This window comes from Mucor mucedo, assembly GCF_025094135.1.
Source record: "Mucor mucedo strain NRRL 3635 chromosome Unknown EV154scaffold_47, whole genome shotgun sequence".
NCBI classification, from domain to species: domain Eukaryota; kingdom Fungi; phylum Mucoromycota; class Mucoromycetes; order Mucorales; family Mucoraceae; genus Mucor; species Mucor mucedo.
Genome location: NW_026252331.1, coordinates 213,865 through 229,780, shown reverse-complemented (window position 1 = coordinate 229,780; position 15,916 = coordinate 213,865). Strand labels below are relative to the sequence as shown.

The following is a 15,916-nucleotide window of genomic DNA, read 5'->3' as shown; positions in this document are numbered from 1 at the left end:
AATGTCTTGCCTGTATCTGGGGAATAAAAATGTGTCGCCCGTACCTATTAGGCCGCCATTTTACTATAATCACGGACCACAGTGCCATCAAAGGATTGCTTAATACGAAGAACCCTACTGGAATTCTAGCTCGCTGGATTAATTTTCTTGGAGAATACCAGTTCACCGTCAAGTATCGTCCCGGTCATATTAACCAAAGTGCGGACTTCCTTTCAAGATTGGGTTACTAAAAATAATTCATGAAATCGCCAACCAGTCGTAGGAAGTTGTAAAAAGCTGTATTGAAGCACATTTTAAAGTCCACTCAAAATTTTACGCAATGTGCCAAAAATGTCAAAAACCCTCAAAAACATTCAGATAAATTATAAACCAAAAACAATAAAACCAACACCCATTTTACTATCACAACATGAATTACAAACTAGAAGCTATACAAGAATATTTAACTACCCTGGAGTACCCGAAGGATATTTCTAAGGACTTAATCAATTTTATCCGTACACAAAGCAAACACTATCTAATTCGCGAAAATCTCTTATATCGCCAAGGTTCTCCTATCAACAATAATCAACCCCGATTGGTACTTCTCAAAGAAGAACAACAACATGCTGCTATGTGGGCTAATCATTCTCATCCCCTGGGAGGTCATTTCGCTTTCAACACCACCTTACAAAAGATAGCCTCACGTTATTATTGGCCCGCCATGGCTCTGCAAATTAAAGATTTTGTGTCACGATGTGATCGCTGTCAAAGAATTGGAAATCCTGAACTCCGAGAACAGTTGAACCCGATAACTGTGGGCCCCGAACCATTTCAACGTATGGGAATAGATGTGAAGCATGTCAAGACATCTCGAGGAGGTCACCGATACATTATAGCCGCCATTTGTTACTTAACTAAGTGGGTCGAAGCCAAGCCCCTTAGAGTTCAAAATGCTAGCGAGGTAGCTTTGTTCATTTACAACAATATTATTGTCACCCATGGTACTCCTCAATATCTAATCTCAGATAATGGATCCCCGTTTGTCAGTGGCCTTGTCGAAACCGTATGCAAAAAGTTTGGTATCATTCACAAAACTACTAGTCCGTACCACCCTGAAGGAAATGGTCTCATCGAAAGATTAAATCGAACATTGGGTCAAGTACTACGTCGCCGTCCTGATGTTGAGAAGCTCAATTGGCATATTTACCTACCTGCAGCTCTATACGCTTATCGAACAATGCGCCATCACACCACGAAACGTACTCCATTTTCATTAACGTATGGACGTGAAGCCTTTTCACCTTTTGATCGAACCATGATACAAGAAATGAATAATCTCACTATCACTGAAGTCTCAAACGGCGAACTCAACCCCCCCTCTCAACAAGATATTGAAGATAAACAATTATTACAATCTATTGATTGGCAAATTTCCAAGTTACAAGAAATCCGCGTAGAAGCTGCTGCTATTATCTTTGAAAGTCAGAAATCTCAACAAAAGGCTATTGATCAAAAAATTCTAAAGACTGGAAAACTCTTGAAACCGGCATTTCAATTAGGTGATTATGTTGAGCTATATCGATCGTACTTGGAAACTTCGTGGTCGGGTAAACTGGAAGATCAATGGGAAGGTCCTTTTATAGTATCTCAAGCCGCCATCAAGGGTACTTATAAAATTAAAAACCAATCTACGGGTATTGAAAGACTGGCCCACGGAAATAAATTACGTATATATAAGGTGCCAAATGTTGAAGTAAATAAATTCTCGAATCTTTCTACTATCAATGACACGAGTATCCAAGAAGACCTCTCCCCCCAACGCTCCAGTCCCAGGACTCATGTCGAGGAAAACCAAGGAAGAACTAGCCAAGTCTATCCTAATCACTCGGAACCGCGAAAATATATATCAAGAAATCACCGGCGAGGAAGACCAAGACCACCCGGATCTGATTCAACTGAATCCCTCTACCAAAAAACCTCTACCCCATTCCACCCTGGACGAACTACTAAATTTCGACTTCCTAACCGAAAACTTCGATCTGCCAGACGTACCCATCCTAGACCCTTGTACTATCTTGATCAAAAAGGAATACGAAGAAAGCAAGAACCGCTTGTTCTTCGAGATCACCAATAAGTATAATATCCTGGACCAAATCGAACGCTCTCTAACAAATGATTTCAAGAAATTAATCCCTCCTTGCTCCCCATAATTCACACACAATTCAAAAACTACCGCCAATCTGCTCGGGCCTATGTCAGCAAACGAAATGCATATCTGAAGTCTGAATTAGGCGCCAAACTCTATAAGAACCGTCAATTTCACAATCTTCTTAATGTAATGGATGATTGGCCAGAATGTTAAAAAAAAAATTTTTTAGACTTTTATTCTTTTCCTTTTCCTTTTTCCTTTTTCCCTTTTTCCTTTTCCTTTTTCTTTTCCCCTCTTCTTACTTTGCCTGTCCTTCTTTGAAAAACGGTAAGGATTACCTTATTCCTTCCCGGAGGATATGTTACACGGCACTTTTTGTCGTTCTGACCTAAGTTTTTTATTTTTTTTTGACTGCTTTTTGGTCCTTTTCTTATAAAAGGACCATAAAATTATTTAATAAAATCATTAGTTTGTTCTTTACCTTAATCTGAATAAGTCTTAATACTTTAAGTCTTTGTGATTTTGTATTTATTATAATTGCTTGTAATTTCCTTCTGTAAAATCAGCATTGTAGCTATTCCATTACGTATTTAACTATACTCCTTCGAATACCACATTTATCTGATTTCGTCGTATAAATTACCCTATTATATAAATATATTTTATCTTTTTCAGTTGACAACTACACCTTTTGTAAAAATAAATGGCACAAACTCCGAAAATAATGGCACACTTTTTTTTTTTCGATTTGGCACAGTTGAGAATTATGTATGGCACACTAATCCAAATTAAGTTGGCACATATCGTATTTAATGATGGCACACTTTTGAAATTTTTTATAGCACACTTTTCTTTTAATTCAATAACTAAAAAACATGTCTCTCAAAGTCTATTTCGAAGATGGTAGAGGAAATGCCATGGATGAAGATGGCTTAGAACCTGTGCAAATGGAAGTGGATGAGGAAGCGTATCCTCTAGATAATATAACCACTTATGATTCACATCTAGATCTAAAACCACCTGAAAAAAAAATACAAGCAAAAGTTAACAAACTCAACAAAGCTCCCAGTAATCGTAACGGTTCAAACAACAAAAAAATACATCGCGGAGATGATGTAAAGGATATGTTTTTTTACTACGTCTATGAAAGGGGACTGACTGCTGGAAAAGCGGCAAGTGTTATGAATATCCCTCGTAGAACGGGTTACAATTGGCTTAAAGACGATCAGGATGTTCTCGTGGGTAGACTCGAAGGGAAAAACGATGATAGTAGTGATGAAAAATTGACTGAGAGAAGAGGTAGAAAGGCAATATTAAACGAAGATCATAAAAAGCACCTTGAGGAAACGTTTGGTGAGAACCCTTCAGCAACGGTCGATCAAGCTATAGATAGTTTGACTAGTCAATTTGAGGGTCTGAAAGTTGGTAAAAAAACCGTTCATAACTTCATGGTTAACGAGTGCGCGTTGTCCTTTAAAAAAGCATATTTTTACCCTGCTGAGAGAAATTCAAACGAGAAAATTCAGCAAAGATTCGAGTGGGTAACGAACTGGTCAAAAACAGATTTGGACTACCAGAGCAATTGCATTTTCATTGATGAGGCGGCTTTTCACGTCAATCTTAAGAGGACGATGGCTTGGTCAAAAAAAGGGGAGAGAGCCATAGTTGAGACGCCTGTAACGAGGGCACAAACGACAACCATTTTGGGTGCCATATCACCCCTCGGTGTAATCAATGTGAAAGTAAGAAGACCGTACCAGTCTACCTCAAAAAAGAGAAAGTTACAGGGAGCGTCATCTAAAGCTTCCGGGTCTTCTGCAATCAAAACAGTAGGCACCGTTACTGGTCATTATTTTAATTTCATCGCCAGTACCCTTGATGTGTTAGATAAACACGAGCAATTTAAAGGCTTCTACATTGTCATGGACAATGTTCCCATCCATAAAAATCTTGATATTCAACGATACATTATTAATCGCGGGTACGGATGCGTTTATCTCCCGCCCTATTCGCCTGAATTGAATCCAATCGAGCAGTTTTGGTCAGTGGTTAAAAGCAAACTGAAGAAAGAAAAACTCTTGGATAAGGAAACGCTTACTTCGAGAATAACCGACGCTTGCAACAGTGTTCTTTTCAGTGATTTACAGGGATTTTGCCGATATTCTGATTCAAAATGGCAAGTATGTTTTGATAAACTTCCACTTTAAATATGGCACACTTTGTGCCAAAATTTTTGTGCCATCAATAAAAAAATTATGTGCTAAACTAATAGAAATTTCTGAGCCAATCAAAAAATTAATGTGTGCCAAATGGGAAAAAAAAAGTGTGCCATTATTTTCGGAGAGTGTGCCATTTATTTTTACAAAAGGTGTATATAGTCTGGTGCTCACTTTTTAAGAACTTTTATCTTAAACCTCTATTTTTATTTTCTTCTATTACTTTTACTGAAACTTGCCAGTAACAGTGGTTATTGAGTGTAATTAAAGACAAGACGATGGTATTCTTAAGGACAGAGTCTTTAGATGATATCGAATGTGTAAAATTAACAGAGTAAATAAACTATTCCTTATGGATTGAATGAATTCAAAAGGATGATCTTATATACGAAGTTAGATAGATAATAAGTCGATATTCCGTTCAAAAAGAAAGGATGATAACAATATTATATTTGACAGAGTCACTTAAAGATGGTATTCCGTTATGGGGATGATATCTTTAAGAGTTAGGTTATAAATTAAACTATTCTTTAGGCTGTAAGCTTAAAGATGATCTTAATAAATAGACAATGGGGTTTGAAAGGAGGTATTCTTATGGCTTGACAGCTGTAAGATGATTCCGTGACAAAGAAGTGAGTTTTATATGAATTATTCCGTTTCCAAAGGAAAAGGATGATCTCGTATAAAGTAGTGAAGAAAAATAAAAGAAAAATAAAAGAAAATGAAATAAAAGTTTTAAGAAGTTGGGGTTGAGGGTTTTGGTTTTTAGATTTTGTTGGTTGTTTTAGTTGAGCTAAAAAGATTGCTGAAGTTTTTATTAAAGAGAGAAAAAAAAGGGGGTTATTTATATGAGTTTTAGTATTAGAGTTGAGGCTGATATTTGGTACGAAGAAACGGAGTCACGTTAGATCACCGGATCTTACACCGGGTGTGGATATCCCAAAAAGGCAACTTTACGGGTGTGGAATAAGTTTTTTGATGTTAATTACCGAAAGTTATGATAATAAAATTGTTATTTATTAAAATAGAAGTTGGAAAAAGAAAAAGAAAAGTTTTTTTTTTTACCAGCCTTAACACCAAATTCGGATAATTAAATCAAACTATTACTGCATCCATATTTATAATACATTTGGATTTTTGAACATGAAAGTTTAAATTAATTCTGCTACGTCATGTTACTATGGTTGCTGTAAAAAATTGGCTTAGTTGGGTATAGTGTGCAACACTGTTTCATTTTCTATGGTAAATGTGTTTGTTGGTTGTACAATTAAATAAAAGTCCAAAGCATTTTAATTGGAATTATTAGAGCATAAATAAAAAAAATGGTAAAGGGAAGAAAAGATTAAAATCAAGGGGAAATGCCATCTGTAGTCTTTCAAGGACCTTAACTTTAAAGTGACTACTATCGACATTTTAGCCGAACGAGCTTCGAGCGAGCATCGATCGAAGCTCGCTCGAACCCAAAAAAAGTGGCGCAAGCTCGAGTACAAAAACTCGGTTCGAGCTTCGTTCGAACTGGCGCAAGATCGGTGCAAGCTCGAAAAGTTCGAATACTAGTAGTGGATCAGCTGCCAATGATTAATTAAGAGATCATAAAAATAATATGAGCCAATCTATCATGATGATGAAAATTATATTCAACAAGAAATATGCTAAAAGCAACGACAGACACAAGTGGGTTTTGGAATATAAAACCGTTCTTTTTTCCAGAAGTACACGTTCTGTAGAAACAGTATAAGAGAAGAGTAAAAAAAAAAAAATGTCTGCAGATTGTAGTGTAGTAAATTGCTGATTTTCCTAAAGAAAAAAATTCCAACCCCTGAAAAAATAGAATTTTCAAAAATAGCTTTTTTTTTTTTTTTTTTTTTTTTTTTTTTTACGTGTTTCTGTTCCTTCAAATATACAGTCTACACTAGGAAATGAAACACGCTGACTGTCCAGAAAAAGTCACTAAAATCAAAATAATTGCTTTCTATACTATGAAAAAGCCACAAGCCGTTATACTCGATAAAATAGAAACAGGCCATACAGTAGATATGATTTTAAAATCGAGGGAAATATATCAATACTAATTGTTTATTTTATTTAAAGCAACCAGAAGAGCCAGGTTTTACGATGTCTATCAATGAAATCTTTATATCAGTCTTAAAGAAATTAGGAAGTAGTTGAAAGCTGTATTTTTAATACGTCTATAAATAATAACGTTACATGTTTTAAAATAAGCCGCTGTTCAAATTGATAGAATTTCAATGCATAATTGTTTTTTACTATCATTCACATGGCGGATTACTATTCATTTTAATATAAATATCCTCCTCTCCCCTCCCCTCCCCCTTTTTTTTTGCTTAAACTTTAACAATATGAGACTTTTTTTACCAATATTGACGTTTTGCTCGATTGTAAAGGCTATTCTTCAACCCACATTTAGAGACACTGGTTACAAAAATATCGCCTTTAGTGTGTCACCCGGTGGATCATCGCATCATAACTGGGTACTATCTATTATGGATTTACTTGGTCAACGCGGGCACAACACAACGTATTTAACAACGGTAAAGACCAATCTATTAAGAAAAAATGTATTGCGCCTAAACAAATATCTTTTTCTTTTCCAGACCGAAGAAACAAGATTTAGTAAATCTTATCACCATGTAAAGACTGTGGATATTGGACCGTCTGTTGTATTTGACCAGATGGCTTTATTGAAGGAGTTGAGTTCCGGAAAAAGTATGCTTCATGTGATGCCAAAAGTTATGAAAGCATGGTCTGGAAATCATGAAAGAGGTTTTTTTTTAAAAAAAAAAATTGTGATTACAGCAAAAAACATTTTCACTAAACTAATAATTGATAGATTATTTTACGCTGTTGAATTATTTTAAAAATCATCAAGTGGACTTAGTCTTGTGCGATTACTTTATGAATGCATGCGTAGATGCTGCTACCAGTTTTGGAATCCCATATATCATGACATGTGCTCTAGACCCATCTAAAGGTAATATATATATTATTTTGGTTTTTTGGCTTACATAAAATCATAAATAATAACAAATTTTTAAAAAGAGTCGGATGTTTCATACACAAATAGTGAATGGTATAATATGCATGATTTTACTACGGAACATCAAAGTTTTGCAACACGATTTTATTACAAGTTCATCTTCTCTTGGATTAACTTGTATAAAAATTACTCGTATTATGTGGATATGACTGCAAGACGAAAGGCAATTGGAATCACAACCAAATTGGAACCACCCAATAAAAAATGGAGACATTCGTTACGACTTGTAAATAATTTATTTGGATATATACCAGCTAGACCAATCGGATCTTTGGCAGAATATGTTGGTCCGATTATTCCACAAACCCACAGCCCTTTATCAGAGGAGCTGGAATATTTTTTGAATTCGCATCAACGTGTAGTCTATATCGCTTTTGGACAATTAGCCATACCCAAACAAGAAACGATCAAGCTAATTTTAATAGGTCTTTTAGAAAACTTGGAATCAGGATCAATCGATGGCTTTGTTTGGGCTACAGTACACGCTGCCGGAAATTTTCCTGCGTCCATCACAACAAGCTCAGGTATCAACTACAATATTGAGACTATGCTGAAGAATGAACATTCGTATGCCTATATGGTTACTTGGGCTCCTCAAACAGCTATTTTATTGCACCCTTCTACATGTGTATTTGTGTCACACGGTGGTTTAGGCTCATGGCATGAGTCCATGTACGCTGGTGTCCCAATGATTCTGTTTCCATTCTTTGCTGATCAACCCGGTAATGCTTTACTTATTGAGAGAAGTGGGTTAGGTGGTATTTTAAAGACGGACGCGACACAAACGGAATCTGTGGAATTATTTAGAAATATTATAGAGGATGTCAACGGTGAAATTAAAGCCAATGTGAAGCGAATGCAGGCGCTCACCCAAATTCACTCTAAACATGGTACAATGCGTGGTGCAGACCTGGTAGAAGAGGTGGCATATACGCATAAAAATGGTGTACTTCCTCATCGACAATCGCCTGCTGACCGCATGTCGGTTATAAAGTCGCATAACTTGGATCTTTACGGAGTATTGGGCATCATTTTAACAGCGGCTACTGTTATTATGACTAAAATTGGCGTGACAGCGTATGCACGTTTTATTTTATGCAAGAATAAAAATGACAAGATAAAGCTGTATTAAACTAGATCTTTACCGACACCACCACCACACATATATTGTCCGGATTCAACATACTCTACCAATGAAGTGTGTAAATAGTCAAAATGGTTTGTTATTGGACAATGTGCTTGTATGAAAGAATAATAAAAAAATAAAACGAATAATAAATGATCGGGTGTGAGTGTTCTATAAATGATGATGAGATGGTTTTAACTTAAGTTTTTGGAGAGAGAGGGGATCGATTAGGTACGGAGGCAATAATATCTGCCATATGTGACAAATTGTCATCTTGTTCAACAATAGCTTGTCTCAGTTTTGAGTTTGTCTCTTCTTGATGAATAGCTTCCATAGATTCTCTCGATACAGGTGGCAGGCGCTCATTCTCAATATCTGATCTTCTAGCTTCTTCAAATGTTGTAATTGCTATCATATAGTAAGTACCCTTTTACAAGCACAACCCCGTTTTTTCTCTTTTTCTTTTACCTTTCCGAATGCCTTCGGATCCTAACCCTAATGTACCCTTGGGTAATCTACCAGTACCAGATAAATTCTTCAACTCCATCACCAACTCTGAATTTTCACGAAGCACAGAAAACGTACGTGATATTTTACCGATGGCTAAAATTTTGTTCTTGATGATTTGGCGTCTTTGTTCGGGTGACATGTCGTTGTCAGGTACAATTATCACGGGTGTTTCAATGGCCTTTTCTTCGGGAGTTGCAGCTAATTCTTCTTGTGAGCATATATTCAATAGACCTAAAAGCATTGATGTGACTATATAAAGGAATGATCAACAACCATCTTTTTTTTTTACATCATGTCGAGTTTGCCTTTACTTTTTTCTCCAACGAATGGTAGACTCCAATTAAAGACGTTCATAAAATTGGGTAACCAATATGGATGAGGACTGGCGTTAAATTGTCGGATGTTTAGTACACTTTTATCATACCGAAGTACAGCTGCTTTGTTATTGTACACATCAATGTAGTTTGGTGCCGAAAAAATCGTCATGAGCGCAGGGAAGCCAGTTGACTTGTTCTTTCGATACATGCGATACCTACAGACAGATTTTCTTTCAGTTTTAACCAAAACTTTTATGTATATTCCCGCTGTTACCCGTTGGCTTGTGCTTCATGCGCACGGATGACTGATAAAAGATGATTTTTTTCCAAAAAGCTGCAGGCAGCACGATAACTATTGAACACAAATGAGTCAAGTGACTCCCTGCTATTTTTTTTCCTGGTGCTTTTACCTGTAGAAATATGAGCATCCACGTACATGATTATGTTCAAACTTTGGTCCTGCATCATTGTCAAATTCTTCAAAAGGATCTGACCAAAGTAAATCGCACATCAATCCACTTGTCGGAGTTTCCCTAAACCTATCAATCTAAAAAAGTGTTAATTTCATTCAATAAAAATTTTTAAGCAGTATATTTTTACATCTTCGATATCCTTTAATGTCTTTAATTCGGGAGAAAGACCGCCATGCACGCAAAGAAATTGATCGTTCACAACAGCTGCTAAAGGAAGACTATCAAAGCATTCCATAACCGCATTATAGACTTTTTCAGAATATTTGGTTTCGCCTTTAACCAATTCAAATTTTCTTTTTCAGTGAGAAAACTTTTTTTTTTTGACGTTCAAACAATACGGAACTTACATTCAAGTTTAAAAGTGAAATATTCTGTCAAGTGACGACATTCATGGTTACCACGTAACAAAAAGAAAGAATCTGGGTACCACATTTTATGAGCCCAAAGATAAAGAACGCACTAAAATACGAGTTAGTGTCGTTTCATTGATTTTTTTAGTTGGACCAAGAAGAGAGAGTGCGAGATTTTTACCTCAATTGAGAAATAACCTCGATCGACATAATCGCCTAAAAAGAGGTATCTGGTGTCAGCAGGATTTCCACCTACTTCTAATAACTTCAAAACGTCATAAAATTGGCCATGTACGTCACCGCAAATGGTGATAGGAGCAGGCATCCGTAAAAGATTAGGCTCCCCTCTCAAAATATCTCGTGTAGAAGTTAAAATATGTAATGCTTGTTCTTCTGTTAATCTTCCTTCTCTTCTTAAATGTTCTCTAAGAAATCCAAGGTTTGGACATCCAGGTCTTTCGTTGGACCAGAGTTCGGCATCGGTTGGTTTCTGGAATGCCGGTGGTTCCACACCTAATTCATAATTAATGTTATACAAAGGGAGCTGTCAAAAGACAAAAAAAAAAATCTCTGGTGATTTTTACTTTTACAAATACGATCTTTAGTATTAACAACGGTGCCATCTTCCATAGTGTGAATGGAAAGATCAGGAATATTGCTCATTTTTTTTTTTTTTTTTTTTTTTTTGATGAAATAAATTAGAGTAGAAAGAACAAAAGAAAAAAGATACGAGTTTAGAAAAATTGAATTAAAAAAAAAAAACTTTCCTCTAAACACCGATTAGAAGCTCCGGGCGTAACCCAAAGTTTTTACCGGGTACATCTTTTTGGCAACAGAATTGGTGTGCAGTTAAAAAAAATAAACATTGTCCTACATTGGCACATACTTTTGTCATAATTTCAAGCTGCAAACAAAACCTCAATCGGAAAAAACAAACACAGTGGCTCTCCCTGAAATACAGCGATATTAGAGCAATTTTGATCTTTTTTTTTTATGTAAGTTGGATGGAAATGTCACATGTGTTCACGTGCTCAGATCCAATATGTGTGAGTAAAAGGGACATGTTCCTGAATTCCTCTCCCTCTCCCTCTCTCCTTCTTTACCAAGTTAAATGTCTGAAACAACTGTCACCTACACAGCGTTTCGAGGTCTCTTCAGCGTTATTTCGCACATATTTTTCCGCGAGATCAAAACAAGCGATGCGCATCTTGTCCCGACATCAGGACCTTGTATATTCATTGTAGGCCCTCATGCCAATCAGTTTGTTGACGGTGTTGTCTTTATGAGCAAATGTCCACGACCTTCATATGCACTCATGGCAGCCGTTTCTTACGATAAACCATTGATTGGTCATGTCGGTAAAATCCTAAACGCTAGTAAGATATACAGTCATTATTTTTATTAAACCAAAAAAACTAAAATACAGCACAATTTTAGTTCCTGTTGTACGACCTCAGGATATTGTCAATAAAGGCACCGGCAAACTTTTCTACGACCCACATCATCCATTACAAGTGAGAGGCGAGAATACACTTTTCCTATCCGAACTCGATGTTCGTGATTTTGTTATTTTTGGCAGAAATTACAAGGTTCATGTGGCCCGTGTTCTATCCGATACCTTGTTGGAAATCACACACGCCATTAACATCCCTCAAACTAATGACGGCTATACATTCAAAATCGCACCTCATGTGGATCAAACAGCCGTTTACGATGAAGTTTATCATCATCTCAACAACGGTGAATGTATCACCATATTTCCTGAAGGTGGAAGTCATGATCGTTCAGAGATGCTGCCTTTGAAAGCAGGTTTTGCCGTCATGGCTTTGGGAGCGGCTGCTGCAAACCCCCATTTAAATATCAAAATTGTGCCTGTCGGTATGTTATTTATGTTAAATTTTCTTATTTATGCAAAAACTAATTAAAAAAAACAATTAGGCCTCAACTATTTTCATCCTGATAGGTTTAGGTCTCGTGCTGTTGTATCCTTTGGTCAGCCACTCTCTATCGACCCTGTAGACATTGATAAATACAAGTTGGGAGGTAAAGACAAACGAGAAGCCGTAACAAAGCTTTTAGATCTGAGTGACGAAGCCTTTAAAACGGTTACTGTTAATGCACCCGACTATGATACCTTGATGGTTATTCAAGCCGCCAGACGCTTGTACGTAACTGATACAACAAAACCCACCATTGAGCAGGTGGTAAAGCTCAATAGCCACTTCGTTTCGTTATGGGCAAAACTGAAGGGCGATCCCAGCCTTGATATTATAGTGCGTAAAGTCAAATCGTACAACGATATGTTGACCTTCTTTGGCATCAGAGATCATCAAGTTGAAAAATTGAATGTTACACCGATAAAAGCGTCTATTTTGTTGGTGAAGCGAATAGCTAAATTAATTGCCATGGCTGGTCTTGGTACTCCCTCGTAAGTCTCTTTTTTGGACATTGCCTAAAAGAAAACAATTTAATCTCACACTTTCTATTACTAGATTAATATTAAATTTACCATTGATTTGGATAACAACGTATATCAGTAAAAAGAAACAAAAACGTAAGTAAATTTTACTTTGATGTAATAACCACAAAAAGATTCATAGCAGAGTTTTTTTTTTTTAGAGGCATTGGCTGGCTCCTCTGTAAAAATTGCTGGAAAAGACGTTTTGGCAACTTGGAAAGTCATTGTTGCTGCATTTGCTGCTCCCACACTTTACGCAGTATATGCATTAATCTATCTAGTCCATCTCACAAAGCGCTCTCCTTTATTATCTTTAAAATCTCGGTTACGCAAAGCCTCGCTTGTCTGGGCTATTCAACCCATTTTGCATTATTTGCTCTTAAGACTAGGTGATTCTGGTCTTGATATCTACAAGTAAGTAAAAAAAAAAAAAAAAAAAAAAAAAAAGGATATGTCAGAGGAAGAGAGAGAGAGAGAGACACTAACATTGTTTATGTGGTTAGATCAATCAAACCATTATTTTTGGCTATTAGAAACCCAGAAGCAGGCGGTATCATTCAAGCCATGCGAAAGGATTTATCGCAAGACATTACAAGGTTTATTACTGAGCATGCACCAGAGCTTGATTTGGATTACAGAAGTGGCAGTAGTGGTGAACATAGTCCTCGTACCAGTCATCTTAAATTATTGGAAAGTGATGAGGAAGTCAATCCATTGAGTGGTAAGATTTTTAAAGATTAATTTTTTTTTAAATGAATTGCTGAAACTCTTGAAAATGTATAGACGATGATACTTCACTTTTAAACGCTTCTATGTTGACATCGGATGATATGCCGGAATCTTTTATTGTGTCTCGACAAGAATCCGAAACAAGTTTTATAGATTATTCTACCGAAGATGAAGTGGGTGATTCAATTCATCATGTAGAACATATCCTGCTAGAACACTCTGAATTATAAATATATATATATATATATATAAAATACTTTATTTAAAACAGGAGGACCTTTCTTTTAATTTGCAGCCATCATTTCTTCTCGTTGCTCTTCTGTAGCTTCATTAAACGAATCTAGTAAGGGACTTAACATTAAATCGACATTTTCATATGCTACATTACAGCAGGTTGAAATCAAGCGCTTATAATCTTGATATTTCTTGGGTGGTATGCGTGCATGTAACTTCACAATATGATCCACATGCTCTTTTCGTGCCTTTTGTAAATCATGTAATTCTTTTCGTAACTGAGATTCGGTCTGTCGTAGATCTGCCAGTGAATACTGGTGTGGTGGAGACGGTGGTTTTTCTCCATTCTCCTTGTGATAATATTCCTCTAGCGCTTGCAGTGTCTTCTTTTGACTAAATTGAAGCCATTTCTTTAAGCGACGCTCCATTTCAGTACCTTCCTCTTCCGCTCTCCGAATGACCCCTTCTACTTGTTCATTATCTGTACCCAGTTGTATAGACTCTTGTACTCTACGTGTCTCTTCCAACCTTTTGGTGTAAAGATCCAATTCAATCTTTTTCTTTTGTAGCACCATTTCGCGCGTATTTAGATCTTTGTCGTAGCTTTTGGCAAAATTGTCAAACACCTCCGAGATGGGAGGGACTGTACCTGTATTACTAGTCACGACTTGAAACATGGCTTCAATTTTGTTACGTAGTATTTCACGTGTATCCATTTCAGTCATAATACTCTCACTATTTTCACTACTGGGCGAAGAAACGTTGGTGATAGGCGGTGAACCATGCGCTTCTAAGCTGGACGATGTGTTTTTCTCTATTTCGTGAAAGTAGTCTCTGGAAGTCATGCCTTCTTCATTGGAAATTTCTGTACTTGCACCTGCATCAATCAACATTTTGACCAGCCGCTTGTTTCCACTACGAGCAGCAATAGTGAGAGCTGTATCGCCATAGGCATCTTGTACGTTTAGGATGGAGATAAGTTCTGAGCGATTTGTGATCAGTTTGGCAATTAAGCATTCCATATAGTAGCGAGAAGCATGAATCTTGCCTCGCCAAGCTGAGGTAGTAGCGATATGATGAAATACCGTCTGATCTTTTTTATCGATATTAAATACGGTGGTACGTAGCAGTGTCAGTAAAGCATCAAATGTCTTGGACTCAAAGTTATTAGTGAAAAGCACGCTTCTCATTAAAGCTGTCTGTCCCTTATAATTGACGCGATACATATCCGCACCATTGTCAATCATGAGTTTAACAACCTTAATACGAGCCATGGCGGCAGCCCAATGCAAACTCGTATGTCCTTCATCATCGATAATCACATTAATATCCAAATCACGCGGTGGGTGTAGCAACAAGGAAGAAATTCCACTTTTGCTAGACATAAAATATTGCAACAATTTTTGTGCGTAGGGCTTCTCCGACATTTCGTAGTCGGGGATACTGTCGCCTGACATGATATCATCTTCCTCTTCTTCTTTTTCTTTTTCTACAACCGCTGGTTCTTCCGTCTTTGTCGCCTGTTTTTCTCGTTTGCCACGTGTAGGACGTTTTCCTACATGAGAATGATTGCTATGATGATGGTTGTGATGGTGTTGGTCTTCAGGCTCAGTGTTGGCAGTGTTAGTAGTAGTAGTAGTAGTGGTGGTGGTGTGTGTGGGTTCTATCTCGAGATCAGATAGGTCTTCATCATAATGCTTGACTCGTTTTCGGGTACGTGTCTGTGTTTCACGCGCTTTTTTAGGTCGTGCTGAAGCCGCTGTAACATGCTTAGGTGCTAATGGTGGACTTTCATCCCCTTTTACAAATTCAAGAATGGGAGCCAAATCCTTATCTACTTCGTACATTACGGCCAAGGCCTTTCCACGTTCAAATGGGACCCAAGTGCCTGGTAACAAGAGACATGTATTAGGAGGGGGGCGTATAGAATAGAGTGAATTAAGTTTTACCTTGATATTTTCCATAGCCACCTTGAACTTTCTCATGTTGACCTGTTTGTACTTCTCGTTCTAGAATGCGTGTACGTTGAGGTTTATCAAAATCAGCTACTTTTAAAATTTGAGTGGCGTTCAAGTAAGAATCAGAACGTCTTCGCATAACAGCCACTCCTTTACATAGCATTTCGTACACAGGTACGCCTGAATAAGTTGCTTTAAATACTGATGAAAAATCGACCATTGTAGAAGAAAGAGAGAGAGAGAGATAAAGAGAGATAAAAATAAAACGCGCACCCCCCACAAAGGTTTTCCGCATACTAGCGGCTATTTAACTTTTTGCATTTTCATGTACAACACGTGAGGGTAGCAAAATGATG

The 15,916-nt window shown here is 37.0% G+C and overlaps 5 protein-coding genes across 5 annotated transcripts; 3 read left to right on the top strand and 2 right to left on the bottom strand.

Moving 5' to 3' along the window:
• Window positions 1-6,707: 6,707 nt before the first annotated feature.
• EV154DRAFT_589009 (uncharacterized protein) lies at window positions 6,708-8,467 on the top strand (the record flags this gene model as incomplete). The annotated part of the gene is made up of 5 exons (XM_051606843.1): window positions 6,708-6,899; window positions 6,963-7,131; window positions 7,199-7,339; window positions 7,408-8,398; window positions 8,446-8,467. 5 exons carry the CDS (start codon window positions 6,708-6,710, stop codon window positions 8,465-8,467), a joined length of 1,515 nt encoding a protein of 504 aa, XP_051457510.1.
• Window positions 8,468-8,730: 263 nt separating this feature from the next.
• EV154DRAFT_563740 (serine/threonine-protein phosphatase 2B catalytic subunit) lies at window positions 8,731-10,844 on the bottom strand (the record flags this gene model as incomplete). The annotated part of the gene is made up of 9 exons (XM_051605802.1): window positions 8,731-8,939; window positions 9,000-9,290; window positions 9,353-9,573; window positions 9,633-9,710; window positions 9,769-9,905; window positions 9,959-10,104; window positions 10,179-10,290; window positions 10,363-10,694; window positions 10,766-10,844. The coding sequence occupies 9 exons, from the start codon at window positions 10,842-10,844 to the stop codon at window positions 8,731-8,733; spliced, it is 1,605 nt and encodes a 534-aa protein (XP_051457509.1).
• A 448-nt stretch (window positions 10,845-11,292) lies between these two features.
• Window positions 11,293-12,613, top strand: EV154DRAFT_420998 (uncharacterized protein; the record flags this gene model as incomplete). The annotated part of the gene is made up of 3 exons (XM_051595987.1): window positions 11,293-11,557; window positions 11,619-12,059; window positions 12,120-12,613. 3 exons carry the CDS (start codon window positions 11,293-11,295, stop codon window positions 12,611-12,613), a joined length of 1,200 nt encoding a protein of 399 aa, XP_051457508.1.
• A 186-nt stretch (window positions 12,614-12,799) lies between these two features.
• Window positions 12,800-13,380, top strand: EV154DRAFT_421029 (uncharacterized protein; the record flags this gene model as incomplete). Its single annotated transcript, XM_051595991.1, has 2 exons — window positions 12,800-13,053; window positions 13,143-13,380. Coding segments are annotated over 2 exons (492 nt in total), but the record flags the coding sequence as incomplete, so codon positions are not given.
• A 151-nt stretch (window positions 13,381-13,531) lies between these two features.
• EV154DRAFT_551837 (uncharacterized protein) lies at window positions 13,532-15,832 on the bottom strand. Its single transcript, XM_051605008.1, has 2 exons — window positions 15,552-15,832; window positions 13,532-15,490 (listed from the first exon to the last, which is right to left on the bottom strand). The coding sequence occupies exons 1-2, from the start codon at window positions 15,778-15,780 to the stop codon at window positions 13,653-13,655; spliced, it is 2,067 nt and encodes a 688-aa protein (XP_051457506.1). The 5' UTR covers window positions 15,781-15,832; the 3' UTR covers window positions 13,532-13,652.
• Window positions 15,833-15,916: the final 84 nt, after the last annotated feature.